General features: G+C 35.6%; 1 protein-coding gene across 1 annotated transcript in view; it reads right to left on the bottom strand.

Annotated features, from left to right (window-relative positions):
* Nucleotides 1–22,716, bottom strand: part of REV3L (REV3 like, DNA directed polymerase zeta catalytic subunit) — a 113,114-nt gene that overhangs the window by 49,277 nt on the left and 41,121 nt on the right. Inside the window, exons 2-11 of the mRNA XM_030447039.1 lie at nucleotides 20,266–20,455; nucleotides 17,256–17,330; nucleotides 15,700–15,860; nucleotides 11,582–11,678; nucleotides 5,951–6,045; nucleotides 5,272–5,376; nucleotides 4,231–4,315; nucleotides 3,997–4,145; nucleotides 3,583–3,711; nucleotides 834–1,068 (exon numbers count right to left, since the gene is read on the bottom strand). Of these exons, the coding sequence (XP_030302899.1) occupies nucleotides 834–1,068; nucleotides 3,583–3,711; nucleotides 3,997–4,145; nucleotides 4,231–4,315; nucleotides 5,272–5,376; nucleotides 5,951–6,045; nucleotides 11,582–11,678; nucleotides 15,700–15,860; nucleotides 17,256–17,330; nucleotides 20,266–20,455 (1,321 nt within the window). The remainder of the gene's footprint in view (nucleotides 1–833; nucleotides 1,069–3,582; nucleotides 3,712–3,996; nucleotides 4,146–4,230; nucleotides 4,316–5,271; nucleotides 5,377–5,950; nucleotides 6,046–11,581; nucleotides 11,679–15,699; nucleotides 15,861–17,255; nucleotides 17,331–20,265; nucleotides 20,456–22,716) is intronic.

The raw sequence follows: 22,716 nt of genomic DNA, 5'->3' as shown, positions 1-22,716 counted from the left end.
ACTAGAGTGACCTAGCTTCTGATTCTGTAAAAAAAATATTTCTATTGCTCTCTGAATATATGTATAATTCTGATTACTGATGTAAAAAAATAAGTAAATCAAAATGTTTTGTCTATAGTTTCTCACTTTTCATACAGAATTACACATTATCAGCGGGTCTGCCCGAAGCATGAGTGAAAAGAAACTGAAGACAGCTTCCTTCAAAACTGTCAGTGAAGACTGTACAAAAGGTCATTACAAACTATGAAGATGTTCCAAGAATCTTGGCCTTAAAAATATTCAAGAGGCTGACCTTTAGCAGTTCAGCAGAGTGAGCAAGGTTCATGTTTTAAATTAAGCTTTGAGCATGGAAACAAATGGGTGTTTTCTCAGGCTTCTAGGTCACTCTTCAGAAGAATACTTCTTCAATATTCACTTCAATAAAAGTTAAAGGCACAAGAGATGTACAGGATACATCTTAATATCTGCACGGCATTCAAGGTGTGACCTACCTTAAAAGGAGGTTAAAACTGAAGTTTTTTGTATTTGGACTTGTAGGACAAAAAAGCTTACTCAATCTTTCATCAAACAGCAATGTAGAAGCTTAGGTCTAGCCAAAACTGAACATTTAATCTTTATTTTCACATAAAATTGACAATTTACAGCATCAGTTGAATGACTGCGTTCTACCTCAAGATATGCACAGATTTTTCTGATGTTGTCAACAGAGACCTCTCTACTGCTCACTGGGCTCATAGTACACTTGAAAACAGGGTAAGAGGGAGGAAGGATTTGGCAGAAAAGAACATTTTAAGGAAAAAAAAAGAAAAAAGTATCAATCAACACAAATATACCTTCTTTTTGGCTCAGGCTCTTCAATGCTACTGTCCCACCTTTGGGACATTAACAAGCTAAGTTCCATTTCTTCTTTCTCAAACTGTGGCTCATTTTCTTCATCATCACTGTTCTGAGAGTTTCGACAGCTTCCAAGAGAACGATGATGAGATAATGTTTTGTGATGTCCCATCTGATATCCATCATTCTCCAATCCAGCCAACAGATCAATCATGGCCTCATCAGCACTGTCCACTGCAGAAAAAGCCCAAGTAGAATCTACATTTTGTTCTTGCAAATCACTAGTTATAGTCTACCACTAAGAAACAAAACCAAACAAGTGATACCAAAAAACCCTTCAACGTTTAAAAATCAGTAGTTTGCTACTGTCTAAAGCAAGGCAGGCTAAAGAAACAAAGCTCTTTTCATATATGATTTATCTTTTCTAGCTCTTGATCTAGGATTTTGACAGCCTTCTTTTTTTTATTTCTGCCCTTCTCTTCTGATTGTAGTAGATTTAGGGAAAGAACTTTTCCCTCTCTACCCTCCCATTACCTTCTCACACTCAGTAAAGCCTCACTCCCCCTTTCAGCACGAGTTCCAGCTTCTGAAGCATCACTGCCTTCTCTTGCTTTTATCATTTTAATGGTTGCATTAACTTTGTTGGGCATTTCTCTCTATATAACTTAGAAGAAGTTCAATCATGGCATCTCATGAAAGATGCAACTAGTTATCCTCTCCTTCTGTCCTCTACTCTAGCTTCTCTCCTTTTTCATTACAAACTGTTCTCTTCCTAGACTCCACTAAACACTGAAAATTTATCTAATTCATTTCTCCCTTAAATTTTAATTTTCCTTTATTTCACCCAGGCTTACACTAACTCATGCACTTGCCTTCTTATTCTTTATTTTTATTTCTTAAACATCCTTCCAAGCCACAATTGTTTCTCACTCTCCTGCTTACCTTTCATCTGACCTCATAACCAATTTATGATCTCCAGTCTACCAGGCATCTTTGTTACTTCTCTCTCCTTCTCCTCTGGCTGTAGAACTACAATCTCTACTTTCCTTCCTCAGGAAATATCATATGATTTACAAAGATCCTGAGAATCATATAAAATAGATCTCAACATCAGTGAGGAAGGCATTTTCCATATTTTACAAAGGCTTCACAAGACACCATGCAACGATTTAGAATGGAAACCATCCCCTTTGCCAGAGTTCTGAATTAACCCACTTTCAATTGTATTTTCTGTTCTTGGCTCCTTTGCCTTTTGTGAGGTCTGTCATTAAACTCTAACTTTACTTCTCATTAATATAAACCTCGTTGTGTACTTCACAGCAGCAACAGAAGCAATTTGCTTCACATCCCCTGAGACACTACGATTCTACAAAGACATAGTAAAGATCAATCCATGCTATGAAAGAGCTTAAGAGACTCAGAGATGCAGCATGCTATTCATGGTCACACAGGACACCAGAAATTAGTAGCCCCATGATAAGAAAAAAGAAACCAAACCGAAACACAAAAGGACAAAAAGGAAGAAGTCATAAAATCTCCCTGGCCACTATAAAAAAGCAGACCCTTTCAATGCTCCTATTTGGTTGAGCAATTCACATGCATAGTCATAAGTACCCTGTATGTTACTTTAGGCACTTCTCATTCTCTTACAATCTTTTCCCTCAAAAAAAAAAAAAAAAAAAAAAAAAAAAAAAAAAAAAAAAAAAGATAAATAATGCTCATGTTTGCCGACTCCTGCATAACTGCTTTATTTACACTTCTCGATAAATCAAAATTCCTGTCTATACAACTTCTATATCAAAAGTTTTGCCTATTTTCTTAATCTCACTACATCTTTCTTCCTTTCTATGCAAAAAAGACTATTTTGTTGCATACGTTATTACCCATAGACATACATCGTTGCCCACAGATATTCACAGCACATACATTACAAAAGCACTGGAGGCTATGGGTTTTAGATATTTTTGTCCCCTCTGCACCTTGCAGAATCAGCCTTAGTGCATATTAAAATTATACCTTATATTTACATAAGAATATATACAGAGATAGGATGAACTACATGCTTTTCATCTCCTCTAAAGTATTTGAGCTATTTCCATCTGAAGGAGTTTTTAATACCAATTCCTTTTTTTATTGTTGTTTCCCCCGCACACCATCCACATTTGTTTGTTGCCATGTTTGATTTTTTTTTTCTCCTCCTTTAATGTTTTACTGCTTGTCTCTTCACCTTCACCTATTTTTTCGTATCCACAAATTTGGGGAAATGCTCTGCTGCCACTTGCCTCTTATCAGCCTACTATTATTCCCTAGTATCTTGATACAGCTCAGCTTCTAAACACAAGCATGTTCTCTACCATAACTGTAAGAAAGATGAAGTAACTGCAAGAATATAATGGATCAACAATCAAAATTCTCTTTATTCTGATAGCTTTAGTCCCATAACCCTGGGAGCATAAGGAAAGGCAATACCCATGAGACATTGCCTTGAGCTGAGCTGACAAAAGGACAGGCTTAGTGATCCAGTAAAGCACAGAACAGGCTCTCCAAAGACACTGTTTTGGTGACATTTTTAGAAAATATAAGGTGGGTTTTTTGGTGGTGGTGGTGGCAGGGCATGTGTGTATGAAGCCTCAATCTCCTCAAGATGAAGTACTTACTTTCTTTCATGACTGGTAACGTGAGTAAACACAACAGAGACTGTGGAATAATAAAATAGCCTAGTAGAAAAGACATTCCAGTCATACTCACTAAAAACTGCAGTCTGACTCAGTCTTTGAGACAAAGGCTGAAAGCTCTGACTATTCTCCACAATGTTTAAAATTGCTTCTTCATTAATAAGTGCTTCCTCTTCTTTACCAGTATGCATCCTATTGGATTCTTTAAAAGAAAAACAAAAAGTGAAAGGATAAAACTTCAAGGAGTCACAGACATCAATACATTATAATAGCAAGCCACTTTAAAATGTATTTTACTATTCAAATGTTTCTATTATCTACTACAGCAATTTAAAAAGGTTTACAGTAATGAAAATAAAAGCTAAACTACTCTTCATTTTTTCATGACTGTCAATCAGATCTTCCTTGACTTATTTCTGCTAATAGTATAAATAGCCAAAGCATGACAGATTTATGCCTAAACAATTATGCTATTAAAAATACTCACCTTTGTTCATCTTTTTATCTTTATGCACTTCTACCATATTAGCTGGAGTACACTGAAAGGCTTCAGGAGAAAGTACCTCAGAATGTAGTGTTAGCTCAGCAGAGAACTCCTCTGATCCATTACTGTAGTCCACTGATCCTGACAACGTTCTAGTTAATTGAAAACCAATTTTTAAATGCATATTTAAAGTTGGCATAGAATACTACACTTTATGGCAAATGGCTGAAAACTTACACAGAGAAGTCATTTTGCTTGAGGATTTCTTTAAGTCTCTTCTGAAAAAATTTCTCACTTTCTGTTGCTGGCACAAATCCACGGTCTTTGAAAGGTAAAAAAATATATGTTATTCAGTTTTACTTCGACCTCGCAACACAGACAACAACTAAAATTACTAATTCTATTGAGAAATGGCTCAAAGTTGAAGTGTCCACTAATTTAAAGAGCCACATTTGAGGGCTGATTTTTTAAGTGTATTGAAACATTTTTAAATATATTACATATTCCTGTTGATCTCATTTACAACTGCATGAACTGCATTTACAGATCACATTGCAGTTACATCAAGGTAAGCATTCAGGAAAAGAACCATCAGTGAACAACTCTGAAAAATTTGGCTTACGCAGTCTGAATAATGTTACACAGAAATGGAGGGAAAAAAAGTCAGAAAGCAGTCTGTCTGAGCAAGTAACCTGCCTCTTTCCTTCTTGCAATCCTCTGGCTTACTTGAAAAATATCATTCATATTTAAAAGAAACATGGCCTAGGTTCTACAGAAAATAGCTCTGCTCATTATGCAATCAGTTTGCAGAGCACGGTCTTCCCTGTGCAATGAATTTCACATCAAAATACAAGGTTCTGCCCATCCTTTTAGAATTTTTTATCTAACATCACCTCAACTATAACTGCACAGAAATCCAAAGGAACTCTCATTGTGCATAAACTACCATGAAAAGCTTGAATAGGACAGATATAATGTTGCCAGTATTTACACATTTAAATGTTTTTTCATCACAAAGCATGCAATCTTAACTGTCATTAGAATTCATTCTGCCTAGAATGCTTTGCAGCTAGCTGAACCAAGATGGTTTTAGGCAAGTCTATGTATCTCGTTTTAAAATTGAAATACATATATTGGGCAATCAGTAAGCTTGGAACTGAAACAACAGTACATCTAAAAAGGAAGCCCTCAAACTTTATATACTGATTTAAATTCTGCCTCCTGCTTGTTTCTCATTCACAGTTCTTGATAAACAGCTGCACACTTTTTCCTTTTTACCTTGTGACTCAGGTGGCTTAATCTGAGAAGATTCACATTTCTGTCTCCGTCGCTGCTTTTCATCTTCCCATATAGCTTGCAAACCAGGGTTCCTGCCAATCTGGGCTGGAATATGCAATAATACACCAAGGGAAATCTGTCAATGTGATGAAAAGTATTCTTTCCTCCAAATCAGATTCTGACATTCTTCATCTCTTTTGTCATTCTAACCTGTTATTTTTTTGATTTAATTGCAATTCTTGCCTTACTCTAGGCTTCAGTGTTACGTAAAAGTTAGGATGCAGCTTAATTTGTTTTCTAGATCTCCTGTTTGTTACCTAGATCTGGATTTTGCTGGTCTTCTCACCAAGTATGCCTATGTATGTACATACACACATATGCTGATATTTCACTTGCTGTCCTTGTCTTTGCAGTACTGTCTATTACACAATAACAAAAATATCTTTCTACTGCTTTTAATAGGCAAGATGAAGAGCCTTATAGGCCAGTCTTTCTTGTAACTAGTTTTCTTCCAGAGTTGACTAAATTTTAATTATTTTTTTAACTGTATAAATTTGTAGATCAATAACTCACTAATATTAAAATCTGGATTGTGGTTTAACTATGATGATGCTTTAAAAAGATGAAAATATAGTTCCTGTACTAAAATACTTTACATGGAACATTATTAATACTTCACCTTCAATATCCAGTTGATTTAAAATATCAGCAGCTACTGCATCCACCTCCAACTCACAGGTACTTTGTGGCTCAACACCTTTCAACATCAAAGAGCTGTGACAACACAAATACCACAAGTTAATTTTGTCATTATGTTGATTTTGAAACATGCATCATGACTGTTTTCTAACCAAACTAGAACCTAAAATATTTCAGGGGTGATTACCTGTGAATACAGAACTATCAGTTCTCATCCTAATCTGCAAATCTTTAAATTAAAGGACATTATCCAAATCTAATCAGACAAGAAAATTATATCTCCACCTTAAAGGGAGGAGGGAAAAAAGTGATAAACAACTCTAAATACTACAGTTGTTACAGTAATGTTCTCTTCCACAAATACTAGTTAAAATGTTCTATTAAAAACTCCTTGCTTATAGGACCATACTCATTCACATGATCTTATGCCTTGACAACACAAGAGCAAGACTTTTTCTCTCTCATTCACAGTTCAGAGCAATACAAAACAGCTTAACACTTGAAGCAAAAAACTTTTGTTTTTCAGAGTCTTTTTTATTTACTTAAGTAGCTCAGGGGGGTAACCTGGTGAATATAAACATGGTATTAGCATCCCAAACATGAGTAAAACTAAGGATAGCTGGCTTGGTATAGACTTAAATACTAGAAACACAGTCTTGCTTGTATAATGCTCTCATGATCTTCCTGCTGTTCCTCTTTAGATCTGCTAAGGTCAGTGGCCTTCCACCTGTTGCTATCAGTGAACTAATTTTAAGGATTCCATGAAGGAAGCTAAGAAAGAGAAAGGTTAATGTGGAAGCCTGTTTGCCAAAATTTTTAGGGAAACATTTTTAGGAAAGTCTCCTTCTGGCACTCCGTGGTTTAAATAGGGTAAACTTCAGTTAAGTTTGCTTAACTGCAGTTAATAATGCTATTGTTTAGGACTGTGTCTAGGTTCATTAACTGGTGACTTAAAACATCTACATTCCCTGACATACACAGACCTTCAAATGTCTCAGCCTCAAATAGAAGATATGATTAGTATTTTCAGTGCTCTCTATAAGTTTTGAACTGAGTCACTATAGCACAAGCAGGCAGCAGGAGATGTAATTAAAAGCTGGCTATCTCTGATGCCACCTTTGAAAATAAAGTATTTAACTATCTAGTATTAAATCTGAAAGAAACATAAAATTAGAATGTTTCACTTATAAGAAAAAAATAAATCTAATGACTTACCAGAAAACATCAGAGAACTCAACCAGAAAATATGTTTTTTAATTAAAAGGCTTCAGGACATCACATCATTAACAAGAGATAAGAAGTACACCAAGAAAAAAAAACCAACAACAAAAAAACCCAAACTACAAAACTGACCACTTAAACATATTTCCAATCTTTAATATTCTACAAGAGAAAAATATTCACTTCTAAACTCCTACTACAGAGGTCTGTGGTACAGACCATCAGCAGATTATAGTCTGCATGTAGTTAGGGCTGAAGCTAGTTCAGACTTAAATGTCTTCCTTAGCATGGTTTTCCATAGCCAAAGTGTGTAGATTTGCTCAGTAGAGAGCTAATTAAAACTACTAGGTCTTCTACTGCTTCAAATTCAGGAAAAATGTTTTAGAGCTTTCATGCAAGAATATTCAAAAGCAGCCTGGCATAAATTATCAAACACTTATCAGACAGAAATAATGAACAACTGAAAAATACTATCCATTAATATGTGATTACTAATCCCTCCAAGTCAGCAGTACTGCTTCAGAGTTATTTGCAGAATTAAGACCCCAGACCACAGGACTCCTAAGCCAAAGTGTGTCGGTGTATTAGCAGAAGTAGACTGCCCATGCCCTAACACATACTTTATTGCCATCACTTTCCAGTCATGCCATCAGCTAAGAATCATTTCCATAAAATCATTAAAATGCATACTTTTCATGTCACTCACTTTGGGTGCTCGTATTTATCAAAGCATTCAGAGACTGCCTACACGGCAGGCGACAGGCTCTGCAGGCAAGCTGAAACTTGCATTTTGATCACATAAGAAATAACTGCAAGATCACCAGGAAACAAGAAAGAGAGAAGAGGCTGCAAAGGTTCTGTCTGCTCCCTTCATGAAATCAAAGCATTCCTGGAGCAAGTGAAACAAGTTCACACTACAAAATGGGTATTGATATGAGAAGAGTTTCTGACTGAAATCAAGTTTCTGATGAAACAAGTTCTGTGATGCCCACATCCTCAAGTATTTCTAAACTGAGGATAGTAGATAAAAAGTTAACCCTACAGAGGATCTGAAAGATGTCACTCAACTACACTGATAAGGACTCTGAACTTTGACATATTAATTTTCCATATTCTGTTCATGGAAGAAGAAATTTGTTTGCAGGATGTTCCAGCGACTTGAACAATGTGCACATTTTGTTAAGAATCAAACAGCTAGATAAAAACATATACATCCTGACAAGTGAGAAAAGCAATTATGAAAGCCACATACTTAGTAGAAATCTGTTACATTATACAACTGTTAGACTACTCATTATTGTTATTTGCCAGATCACTTTAACATAAACTAGGATTCAGTAGCAAACCAAGGATTTAAAAAAGAAAGTTTCTCAAAAGCTTTCTACCAATCATTTTGCTTTAGCACATCATGTCCAAATAGTATACTTGATTTAGTATACAAATAGCATACTGGCAGATTACTCCAAGCCTGATGTTTACCAGAAAGTTTTCTCACTGGAATTTATGGAAGTGTTCCATCATTTATTATCAGCTAACTGATGGATAACAAATCTGTCTCATGTGGAGAACTCCTATAGTCAAAACTGCTGGACAGCACTGCCAGGCTCAGGTAACTACTGCCTATTTTAAGGTGGGCTTTGTAGGTTCCAGTCTGGTAACAGTGGTGATTATCGTACCTAAAAGCCTTACAGCATCAGGGATTCCTTAGCACTAGTGGCTTGGACATTTGTCTACTCTGGGACAGAATCACCATAAAATTAGATTAAAAAAAAAACAACTGTCCTTTGCCTAATGCAGTATGCTCATTATAGAAGCAAGTTAGTAATTTAGAGATTTGCCAGAAGCAAGACAGAACATGGCTGGATTAAGTGCTGTTTTGGAGAAGTAACAGTATATCAAGGTGCTGTCTAGTACTGGAGAGTGAGTTCAGACAGCAAGAAACTTTGCTATAGTTCAGAAACTTTTTTTGAAATAAGCAACTACTGCTGGCATTCACTCATGCAAAATACTGCTAATGTTTACATACCTAACTTCTGAATATTTTGCATGTTAACCTACAAGGCATCCAGCATCATATTTCAACTACTTGATATACTACTGTATTATAAAGTCAAGAAATGCCAGAACGCTGGCACTGCTTCTTTAAACCAAGGAACTTTTCAACTGCCATTTGACAGATACGTGTTGGACTATCTCCAAAATTTATTTGCAATGTACACAATCAAGGATAATGAGTCTAACCAGACAAACAAATCACTATGAAAATAAGGCATCCCTAGAAATTTTGCAGTCTCAAACAATATTTGACTGTTGTTTCCCCTTTTTCTTTTTCTTGAAAGGGCAATAGCTGAAGCATAGGGGTAAAAAGTAGGGAAATATTTATGAGATCTTAATTTCTGATATAAAGGACAAGAAAAGGTTTAGAAGTTCAGTACTGATACATAGGAGAAATTCTAAATGCTGATGCCAATAGCAGTCAAGTAGCGAAATATAGTATGTAAAAGGTTTTTGCTAAATGATTCATAGAACAGTTAAGCATCTCAACTTGACCTCAAGAAGACTGGATAATAAAGAGAGGCGACTGTGCTGGTATTGCACAAGAAACAATATAGTTGTTGGTATGGCTATACAAAGAGACCAAATGTTTGGAGTATAGACTTCCTTTGTTAAGGAAAGACAGAAATAAAAGAAGGGCAGTTTTACAGGTATCAACAGGAAAAAAAAAAGTATGGAAAAGATGTGAGTCACAATTGCTTTAGGAAACTGTTACAAGGTTTTCCTTGGATAGGCATCTCATATAATATCTGGGTCAGATTTACCCACAGCAAGGCTGATCATGACAATTATGGGTCCATTAAGCCAATCTAGATGAAAATTTTAACAATTTAAAAGGAAATAAAGCAAGAAGATAATCTGAAAGGGGAACAAACTGCAGTATGGGTTTAATTACAAGAACACTGTTTTCAACTGAATTCTCCCATAAATAATCCATGAGAAATTATAACAGGCAATTAGTGTTTTGTAGATACAAAACAGAATAAAACCAGGAATGGAAGAGAGTTTAGGATTGTTACTTTGCAGTTGCATGTACATTCTACACTGCTAGAACATGTGTGAGAGCCAGAGATATACTGGAACAAGTGAGATGTTGCACCCCTGGCTATACACACAAAAGTATGGTAGGAAGAGGAAAGAAGGCTTGTGGATACAGTCATGTGGATGAGTGCCTGCAGACATGATGGCCCTGGCTCCTGCTATGCTGGGCTCATCCTTCTCTGGGTTTCACAGCCAGGAAGTGCTACTTTGGCTTCCTTTTATCTGCCTTTTCCACATCTGTGCCAAGTGACATCAGATAATCCTGGTCTAATGTACAATCTAACCCAGCAAAGGTTAAGTAACTTGGCTTACACAATTTAGCCAAACAAAGGTTGAAATGGTACCACATGTACAACCACAACAACCATCAGATGAATGTTGTTTCAAAACCTCCTTAAAGTAGTCGTAGTGTGATCAGAAAAACAGCTGCTACCTTGCACAAGTTCAAGTTTTTGCACACTAGAAAAATCTAAAGTATGCTTTAAGGCATTTACTTGCTACTAGGAAAGCGAATGTTGCCGGTACGTAACATTAGAATCAGCGTGGCATATTGAGCCTGATAAGCTACTCAGAGAAGAATGACAAGAACTACCCAAAGACTCAGAAGACTACTAGATGACAGATTATTTACAGGACCTGCCAAATGTTAGAAAGTAGCTTAAAGAATGAACTTGGTATGGGTAAATCATACAAATAGATGTAGCACCAGATACCATCTGTTTCTCTCCCTGCCCTGGCCCCAAAACCTCAGGTGTAGTCCATATGTTATAGAAGTATAAGCTACTACAAATTACAAGCTGTAGACAAGGAAATGTCTAGAAAAAAGGAAGAACACAGGAGAATAACATGAAAATTCTAAGCTGAGATTCTGATGTAGCTACTATTTGAAATGGAGAAATTGAAATACTCTTGACAGCACACTCTTCATGTTGGCTAAGGGTGATTACAAAAACAGAACCTGTCAACTGATATGTAAGTATTCTCTCTCTATAGCTACTAAACTTGCTTAGCTTTTCCTCTGAAATCATTAGCTAGAAATATATCTTCTACAAAACAGAAAGCTGATATATACCTTTATCTCCCTGTCAGACTTTTGCAGCTATATACCACAGTGTCAGAGGACCAAAACTATAATAAGAAATAAAATGATTGTGTGGGTCACATGAGCAGCTTTTCTTTTTAACGTACAAAACATGTAAGAGTGCTTTAAATGAGACACTGGAACCCTGTAGTATATATAAGTTAATGTATAGAGAAAAATACAGCACACGTTAAAAAAAAAAGGCATGCTGACCTTGGTATTTCATCTTCTTCCCATTCAATGAAAGATGCACTATTTGAATTTTCTGTTAAATGAATTCTGTGACGTTTACTTACACCTGATGTATCACCTACAAAGAAAAACAGTGCGAGAATTTAATTCACTTATTCAGCAATATTAAACATATAATTATAAAGCTGCCCTCATTACTGCCAAAATACCCCTAAAGAATAAATAGCACTGCATATCAACTTCAAAAAGTAACTATGCTATCATATAAATGATCTTTCTTTCTAACAAGTAGATAGATACAAATAAAAATAAAAATACAATCTTAACACATGACATAATTAGAATTGCATTTGCTGTATTGTAGTCACAGCTTAACCTAAATTTAAACTTTTCCTATTTCAGTGAGTTTCAAAATTAACCATTCAAAGTCTGACGTAAACATCAGAATTCTCAAGTGTCTGGAAATTAAAAGTGTCAATGGAAATTAAAAGCTAAAGAAAACACTAAATTCTGTTTCACAGTTTTTTCTTATCTGCACACTGAAAGAGAATACAGAATTTATTCCAAATGCAGTGGTAGCAGCAGGAAGACAAAACCTGTAATAAAGGCAGATGTTTGATATACAAGTAAAGAAAATGCTGTGCAAGTTTGCTTGGAGGTGTAAAGAAGTGTGCTCCAAAATCATGCTGGAGAAGTCCCCTCTGAAGATTTACTACCTTTCTTGTGGTCTCCTCCTGAACTTTCATTCTTAAGAGGAAGCACAGACAGAACACACAGGTTGTGGTGCAAGAAAGAAAAAAGCCCTGGAATGGAGTAGGGAGGAGGTGGAATGGGAGAAGACCTTGAAATTTATTCAGTCTCCCACTTCTGTGTGAAAGACCATCTGGAACCCTGAATTCTCTCAGCTACGCTGGTGCCACACACTAGTAGGGTTTGGGTTTTTTTATTGAATTAGCCTTTCAAAAATAGCAAAGAGTTTTGCATTTGTTAAAGACAACTGAACAATTCTATTGTCAGAGGCCTTCAGTAAATAAATATTAATTAGAATATGGACTTTTATTCTATAATTTAAAAGGAAACTTTAGAACAGTCTTGTCAGTGTGAATTCCACTACTCAAAATAGCAGAGATAGGGATAGCTCATGCAGCAAAATGCCCTGAATAATACAGTTACTACAGAAGTAATTGGGAAGCACCATAACAACTGCCTTAAAAGCTACAAAGAGAAGCCATTGGCATTCATCAGGTTTAATTAAATAATGTTCCATACCAACCATATTTCACCCAGGGTAGTTCCTGCAAACCCTGCCCGTACATAAGACTCCTAAATGCATGGACACAGCAAACAAAATCTAAACTCATGTGGGAAATATGGCACTTAAGTGTGGTGAAAAGACATGCTTGAAGGAGCCATCTCACATTCAGCCACATCTGCATTAAGGTGGTCTATGAACTCCAGGTTGCCTAAGCAGGTGATTCTAGAAAGACAACACAAAATATTGATCCCATTTGCACAGATGCTGCTCAAACCTTGCACAGCTTAGTGTCTGTGCTGTTCCAAAGTAACAACTTGCCCCTAAGCAGAGCTGATTCAGAAAAAAGAAACAGAGCCATGGTTTTACTGTATGACAATGCAGCAAATTCTCTGAATTAAAAATGCAAGCTGTGTACTCTGCATAAAAATGCCTCTCTTGATATTTTTCATCTGCAATTTTATTATTTTAAATTGACCAAATGGGACTGAACAGATGTGTATTTTAAAGGAAAATACATCACAGCACTTACGCAAGATTACAGGCCAAACTGGTAAGATATATGCTATTATTTTTAAAAATAATATGCAGTTCAAATACCATGGCAGAGCAGTTTCAGTGCATTATTCCTTTTCTTATTCCTTATGAACCTTAGTTTCAAATACTTCCAAAAATCAAGGCTGTATTATTTTATTTCTTCAGTAAAGTTCCTCATAGGAATAGCGATTTAAAAATATTCAATATTCCCTTATTCTTTACATGAAGATCTTTAAAAACAACAGCGGTGACACATCAAGGACTCTTTGAGAGTCATAGTACATAAGAAGATTCAATACTGAAAATAAAACTTTGTAATGCTTTTTAGTGATACTTGGTGCATGAATGAATTTGCAGCCTTCTTCCTCACTGTCCATAAAGAGAAGAGCATGAAAGAAAAAGCTCTGCATCTTCAGGATAGAGCCTGATGAAGGTGGAGTATTCCTGCTACTATAAATTTCCTGCTGACCTCTCTCAGCCTTCAAAACACACTTATCTCAGTGAGAAAAATACCACAGGCAAAAAGGCTCCTGAGGCTGCTTACTTACATTTAGGAACAGACCTATTATTGAATTTTCTGTTCCTTGCCAGACCCAGTTTTATATCATCATCTGCAAGAGAAGAAAAGTGTTTGCTATACAAGTTCAGGCGAAGGCTTTTGCTGACACCTAACAATGTTCAGCCTAGCCTGCAGAGCAGAAGCTACACTTGACTAAAATGAATGCCCACTACCCAAGACAAAGAAGCTGTGGAAGGGGTAAGTATGTCACTTGTAGGCAGAAACTGTCCTCTCTACGTCACTTCAACATATCTGAGCTTAGAAAGGATGACACTTCTCAGGAAGGGATGTTGTGCAAGGACTGGCCTCTTGACTGCATTGCCTCTACAAGGGTGTACCATGAAGAAACCATCTGTCTCTCAGCTGCTGTGGTAGGAGTAGAAGAGAGTGATGCTGTGCCTAGGGACTGCAACAGACTGAGGAAGGCTACTTATTCATGTGTGATGTGGAGCCACTCAAAGGGGTATGAATCTTGCCAGGAGTACTGCTGCCATCATCTGATCTAATCAGGAGAAGGTTTTCTTGCTTTTTGCCTATTGGATTCTCCTCTACCAAAACAGTTGAAATCCAGTGGTCTCAGCCCATGCTACGCTTTCACCCTCACCATTCAAGAACTAGGTCTCTCTTCCTTAAATAAATGAAAAAGGAAAACATAAATAGCTTGTGACTATCATCTATCATCTGAAAGAGAGAGGGAAAAGAGCTATGGAAGAACAAGGCCACTTCAGGCATCTGGATGATTAAAGTTATCAGATTGTAATTTCACAGGAATGAAGACCATAAAGATGCTCTGTACATAGCTGAGCTTTTGCCTTTCTACAGTTTTGACACCAGCAAAAAGAGTGGGCTATTGCTGAATATGAAGAGTATTTTTCTTTAGATGAGAATCAGTTATGAAAGCACATGAACTAATATGTTGTTGTCTGAATAGATATACAGAAGAATAATGGGAAAAAATCAATCAGCATGCTTCTTCTTTTCTGTTTTTTTACAGAATGATATTTTGCCATTCTTTTCAACTCTTGCCCTAGCTGTAGGAACAGTTATAAATTAAGTAAACAATACTTACTTTCTAAATGTGAAGTACCAAAGATGCAGTTTTCCTACTGCCATTCCCCTATATACTGAAGCATTTAAATAACATGTTCTTGCCAACCTTCATCTTTACACAAGTATGTACAAGCAAAATGCCAAGCTAACTCTTTAAAGTGAAAATTTAAAATACTTCCTTGCTCAGATATTTATATTTAAAATTTCAGCCTAGAACAAATGTCCTTAGTAAAAATACAAGCATTTTTATTAAAAACATTATTTGTCACCAGAATTATGACCCATAATTTTGTAAAAACATGACTGCATTAAATAATTAATTACAATTGATACAGGGATGAAAAACAAATGTAAAAAAATTGGAGCAATGGTACCACTATGCTGTCTCGCTGGTAATTTTTAAAAATAAATAAGAAAGGCTTTAAATCTTCTAAACTGTAAAGAAGTGTGATCATCTTTTGAAAATGTACACAGCATCACTGCTGATGGAACATGTTTCTTGATATATAGCATCTTGTTTCACGAGGCAGACTCTCCGTCAGTCTCAATACACAAGCACAAAAAGGAAAAATGATAGAAAGGTACACACAGACTTTGATTTGACATAGAAAGAAAACTATAGGGAAAAAATCATTCAGCCACAAAGTATTGGAAAAACGTGACAGCTAGTGACATCTTGTTCAAAATGGTAGTTTTTAGCCTCTGAAACGATTATTCAGTCTTAAGAAATAAACACCTTACTTTTTCTCCTTGCCTTTCTGAATTTGACAGCAGCCAGCTTTATTAAATTCATTCCATATAAGTTGTAGTCTATAAAGAGTTGAAGGAGGTAGGGAATATGGGCTTCATGAGGCTGGTAAGATTTGTTCATTATGGCTCCACCTTGCAGAAGCTCACATACTCTAAAATTAAAGACAATTAGGACAAAACCATTAAATTATTCCAGTACAATACTGATATTTGATTTTATAAAAATATAAAATACTCAAAAGCTCTTAAATTTTGCTTAGTTGTATTTTTAACTTAAGAATTTTGTATTCACAATCACAGATGCATATAAGTAATCTCTGCTAATAGGGATTGGATATCTGGATGTTAATTATAAAAAAGCTGTGAATTATTCAGCTTAAAAAAGGAAACACAAAAACACCAAAATCTTTGAAAACTCATCATGTCATGTACTATTCCTGCAACTAATCCGAAGTCAATACAGTACATGGAAGTCTTTCTGCTGAGTAACTGTGGCAGCTGCATGCCTACGCACCAGTGATAAATTTGAAAGTCTCCCTAGTTTATCTTGATGAACATAGGAAGATGTCTTGCAGTTTTACAGTTACATACTGTATACATAGAAGCAGTATTTTAACAGCTTCCTGGAAGCATGAAAAATCTGCTCTTTAAAGCACCTACACATTTAAAAATATCTGCAGGTATTTGCATAATTGTAAACTGGTGTAATGCATTTATCTCAAAGAAGAGAACAAAGCATTTCTAAATGCAACAAATTGGATTAAAAACCTAAAGTTTTATACAGATATGTCTGAGTCTTATTCAGATAGGAGTAATCAAATAGGAGATGTTCCAAAGTTGGACAATAACATCCAAAATAGAGAAATAACTCACATCACATATGCATATGGAATACATTAAGACAGAAATTAAACATCATACAAAATGTTACTAGCCTAAAACAAAACCCAGACAATTCTACAATCATGTTTTTCAAAAAAATAGTTACTACAGGTGTACTATAGTATACTATGTAGTATACTATATACTCCAGGGATTTCAGTTTATTCTTGAGAAATTATTCCTCCTTATTTACTCCAGAATTAATTGCAACTACTGAGATAGTTTGAAATCAACTGTGTTTTCATTTAACAGAACTTTATTAAGAAATAGAGAAACTGTCTAACAACAAAAAGTATATTTTAGTTTTAATAGTGAGTGCTGGAATTAAGAAACTTAAAAATGCACTTCGTAATATATGAGAGTACTACATTGTGAAGAGTTACAGGAAAAGTAACCTAATGAAAATTTGTTCAAGTGTTACAAGAATTAAATAGAAGACAACTAAAGGCAAGTACATTCTAGTCTTGCTTTCCTAACATATTACTGCTTCAAAAAGCTTATTGGTGTGCTTAAAATTAGTGATATTTTAATGTGTTTTGAAAAACACAGGCAATAATTTTGTAGCTTTTATTTTGTTAAGATGTGGGTGAATCGTGCACTCAAAAGTGAATGTTGAATCAAGATATAAGGAAATCAGCCAAAAGATCTTATCACCACATACTTACCTTTTTACCATTGCAGGATTGTAAAGATAAATCTTCATAAACTGTCTCTCCTTTTCATGGTAACCATAAAAGGGCCTGAAGAGGAAGAAGTAGAATCAAGAAGGTAGCCAGTTATGGTGTGGCGTTTATTGAACTATATTTTATTATAAAGAGTATTAAAATCCAGAGGAATAAATTAGGAGGTAAACTGCATGCCCAGGAGAACAAAAATTCCCATGTCAGACCACTACATTATTATATAAAATCTTAAGAATAAAAAGACTAGCAGTAGAAAAAAAGGACTAGGACCTAGGTGTGTCAATATACCCAGTGAATAAAAAGAAGATACTTCTAGGTTAGATTGTTTCTCACTTTCCCTACCTGTAAACATACTGATGGAAAACCATCAAAATACTACTTTTTATAAATTTATCAGTGCTAGCTGCTTCAAAAAGTGTTCAGCCTTTCTGATAAATGCTGCAATAAAGTCCTTAAGGACATCAGTTCTACAGATCAGGTGTAAGAGAGTAAATACTGGCTGTATCATATAAATAACCACACAATGAAAACAGCTTCAAGAATGAATGGTTACCCCTTCTCAGTGATTACTAATCATCTCATGCACTAAATGAGGCATTAATCCTGAAGAAAATAGGATTTGGGAACGCAATTAAAGAATACATAGCATAATGAATATGTCAAGACTAAACTAAGGTTGAATAGGCAGCACTGATTCTGGTATTACTTGCCTGAATTATTGACTTTTCAACATCTAGAATTCTAATCTAATCTAACATCCTTGTAAAACCACATATTAAGGAAACAGGCCATAATTCAACACATTGAGTGAATGCAAGAAGTCTATGGTTTGCAGTAACCCCACACAAAGTCAAGAGAAATTCAGGAAAGCATACATTAAAATGTTACTTTACAAAATAATATAAAATGTATTTATCAAAAACATAAAAAAATGCAAAAACTGCTTACTCACCAAGTCTAAGTAGTAGTTCAGTAATAAGAGGGATTTCAGTACTAAATTAAATGCAAATTCAGCAGAACTGCACCACTACAGCATTAATACTGCTGTCCTTAGTATAGTTAATACACACATCATAAGTATCTCTAAAAGCTGGACTAAACTGTTTAAAAAATGTTCATTAAGCTAAACAAGAGCTAAGTTGAGACAACAAACTTAAAGCTGTTAATCTGGAAAAAAAAGGAATCAGATCTTGTATACCAAAAAAATCTCTTACAGAGATAATATAAACCTAATGACAGGCTATATACATTGTACTATAATGACTCAATGTGCTGTAGGCATGTAAATTAAAATCTACTTTAAAAAAAAAGAAGTCAGCACCTGCACGGCAAGTGATCCATACTCACACTGACATGGCAGCATGGAGAGAAAGATTTAAAACACTTCCAAGGTTAGCTATGAACACCTACTTTAATTTCACAATGCACAAGGATAGCATATTTTGTCTCTTGCTATTCCTGGATCTTCACTATGATTGGAAATTAATGCAAAAAAATTCTTATGTTAAATCTAACACCTTTACTACTTCACTATACAACTTTCCTGCTAAGGCAGAAAAGAAGGGATAAAATAATTTCCAAGATTTAAAGAAAAAACATAGATTTCTCACCACAGTATCTAGGAAGAGAACCTGACTGTGGTCAGAACAGAAGAAAGGAGATCTGTGTAACTACATAAGCATGTCTACCTACCCAGGTAAAGATGAAGGTGCACTACAATTTCTGTTAGGTGCTTCCCATTAGCCTCTTATGCAAGCAAACAAAAATACATGGAACAATTTCCTATGCTTATTTGAGGCAATGAGCACCTGATGTTCAGTAATGACAGCTTTCAAGCTCTAAGGCAAGAGAGGTGAAAAAGGGACAGATTCTCCTACTAGCTGCCTGTTGTTTCCTCACTGATTGGAAGAAAAATTGTCTTCAGCAGTTTCCTCAGCTTTCACTGTTGAGATGAACAGTCACAGTACAACTCATATAGCTGCCACAAAAAGAAGAAATCTGGTGGGGTAGCTTCTTTGCTACTTTTCAGCACATTCTGATTAAAAATTAAATGAAGTTTTTGAGGCCACTTTGCTAAGATATATATAGAAGTTGTCACTAAAACTGACTGGGAATAGAGAGATTATCTTACTGAAGTTAACAGTCAGAATTTTTTCCAAAGTGCATGAAAAAAAAGAATAAATAAAAGATAGTGCTGCACAATACTGAAAACTAGCATTCATGTTGTTTTGAAGATAAACATTAAAAAGTCAATGCATGTATACAGTCTAACTGTGTTCCTCCAGGACAGCTCCCTACTATTCACAATGATTTGATATAATTGTCAGTCCTTGGTTATGCAAATTAATAAATAAAATATCATAACAAAAATTAAGAGAATCCTTAAAATGTTAACATTAAATAATAGCATATAGTACCAGCAGTAGCACAAAGCTAGGCCAAATAAAATGCAACAATTAGCTTGATAGATAAGTACATTAATGTTTAAGAGCCTCTGCTTCATGGTCTGTGCTGCAGGTAGAATCAGATGCATAAACAAACCTGACAGTCTCTGGGATGTGCTTCTTAAAGGGGCTATCTTAGACAAACAAAGAAAAGACCAGCTAGAATCAGGCTCCTGTAAAACAGGCCTGATTACAGGGAACCCAGAATAACCTGTAGAGGTAGAAAATGTTGGCTGGAAAGTCCTGCTGTAATAGCAAAGACAGACAAAGCTAAAAGCAACAGATTTGGAAAAACAACAGAAACTAGAATCCAATGACAGGAAAAAAATGGGAGTGTTAAAGAGTTTGGAGGAAAACCTGTTGGCTAAAGTCAAAGCAAGTCAGAAGAGCTGCTTAGCTGTTTACAGGCCTAGATGAAGACACCCATGGTGGGAAAGAAAAAGGAAAAGCACTGCAGTCATCCAAGTCCACAGTAAGTGCTTCTACATAGAATAATTGCAAAAACGTTTCAAAACAAATAAATAAAAATTCTAACAGGTCATACTTACATTCCAGATACTAATGATACTTTGAACACATGTTGAATAGTAGAAGATGGATTGCCTAAAGCAACATTAAGTGCTCTGTCAATGCTGAATGCCACTTGACGAAGATAATATTCTGGGTGCTGTCCAAAACCATCATATGGTACATAGAGGTAAGGAAAGATACCATGTAAGTGGAGACAAGTCTTCTGACCTAAAAGGAAAAGGTAAACATTTATTTCCTAATGACAACATCTTTTCTTCTTTTAATTACAGGTTATTTTTGTGTTCTGTAGACAGGATAATTGTATAAAGCAAGTTTAGGTGTACATCAAACAAATGGTACCAATTACAACAGCTCTCATATTTGTTTAAATGACAAAAGCAATACAAGAAGGAGAGGGTCACATGCCACACACTGGCAAATTCTCCTGTATAGAAGCGTAATCCTAACAATTTTCTTTCTAATAATAACACAGTACCTCTCTGAGAATAATTCTGCATACTGAGTCAGTGTTGGATAGTTAATGATTTCTCAGCCTTTGTGAAAATTTAGCAGTATCAAAGTTCTTCCCATTCTTCAGTGGGGTGAGCATACAATCTCTCAGACATTAAAATGAATGTCCAGATCATCTATGAAATCACTTAGTATTCTAGTAATTAAAGGCATAAGCTGCTATTTAGAAAAAAAATCAGGCAATTCTAATTTTTTTAAATCTGTGGATCCCTGAGAAGTCTCTACTGCACATGCAGGTCTCTGGACTTCTAACAACACAGTTACTAAGGCCAGCATTAGCTTTCATGAGTCTGAAATAGCAGAATGAAAGAATATACCATGAAAACCATTGTGCTCAACCACAGCTTGAGCTTCTGCTTCAGACAAGGCAGTATGGTAATGTGGACTGGAATCTCCCAAATCTACCACAGTTTTGGGGAGCTAGTCTTAGGCTTAATGCATGTTCTCTGCTCATTCCTCACCAGGACACAGCAGAATGTGCTGTCACTGCCAAAACATTAGATTGATCCTGCTCATTACCATTGATCCTGCTCATGAACCAAAATTGTTCATGATTTCTCACTGGTCAAAGAAAAGGCATCACAGAAAAATACTATAAGCACGTGTTGGTGATTGACTCCCAATGACAGGCAAAATATATAATCTTGTATTTTTCCTGGATATGGCCTCTGCACAAATATAGCAAAACAGTACCTAAAGGCCGTGCTTTTGCCAACCAGGAGATAAATATTACAGAAAAAGAGGTAGCACAGCTTCACTGATCCTCAATAGCAATGAAAATACTTTCAAAATTCTATTATTTCAAACTGGGATTATTTCTCAGCAGGGGGACTTTGCCTGAACTGCTTACACCCATTTATCCCCAAATCAGTGCAACACTGGCCACCCAGTGAAGATAGCTGTAAGTCAACTAAAGTACAGGAAGAACAGTTTCAGAAACAGAATTGCTTTCAAATGTTTACACCTGTGGAATGCATGCCTCCAAAAACCATGAACAGCATAGGGTTTTTCTACTGTATTGTTATTTCTTCAAATATTTATGAAAGCTTCACATAATGTCTACAAGTGAAAGAAACTGCTCACATGATGGTAGCACGAGTTCATTTTCCACTGAATTATATTCTTCCTTTAAGTCAACCCCACCTAGTTTCTTCAGCAATCTTTAAACACACGTTATATACACAAATAATACAGAAGTCACCATCTATGATGAATTCTGGCCATGGTTTTTTTTTCCCTTTATATGTCAGGGAAGACTCTGTCCCCCTAATGTGGGACAAGTAATTTATTAGTAGAATGTAAACTTAGTATTGATCTGTGCAGCGGTAGCAGACCATTTATTTTGTGTACTGAGTCACCAACCAATCCAAGTGTTAACTCACAGCTATACTATTACTGACATAAAATGAAGGATTCCTTCTCCCTCCCTGACATAATTAATAGTAGTTTAAAGCTCTACAGTTCCACAATTTTTTTGCAGTAATACCTATGAACTCGTGTCCTTTTTAAGAAAAGCTTAAAACGCCCCTTTGTTTTATAGGTTGCCCAGCTGTTCTGAGTTACAGTTAATCTACATTTCCCCAGAAAGCAAAATTTTAAAGCACCAGAGTAAAAAGAATTGAGACAGTCTAAACTTACTCTACTTGCCATTCATGTTCCTTTTAAGTTATGTAAGATAATTAATGCTTCTATATCTAGCACCTGATTTCTTAAGTTAATTGAATTTAAAAAACAATATATCCATTTCTACTGCAGCTATTTAGTAGTTCTTGCTGAAGTGAAATTCCATTTTATTGTTGAATAAAAAAAGAACACATATGAAGAAAGCTTCCTTATATTCCTTTCTGTCTGCTGCACCACACTATCCTTCCTTAATGTGCAAAAAGTCCATAAAAACACTATCTCTTTAAAGTGACCAAAGAGTCAAATTACCACCTAGCTCCAAGGAAACCTTACAG

The sequence above is a fragment of the Calypte anna genome, chromosome 3 (assembly GCF_003957555.1).
Source record: "Calypte anna isolate BGI_N300 chromosome 3, bCalAnn1_v1.p, whole genome shotgun sequence".
Taxonomy (NCBI): domain Eukaryota; kingdom Metazoa; phylum Chordata; class Aves; order Apodiformes; family Trochilidae; genus Calypte; species Calypte anna.
Note: the sequence above shows the minus strand (reverse complement) of the source record. Positions and strands in the feature narration are given on the sequence as shown.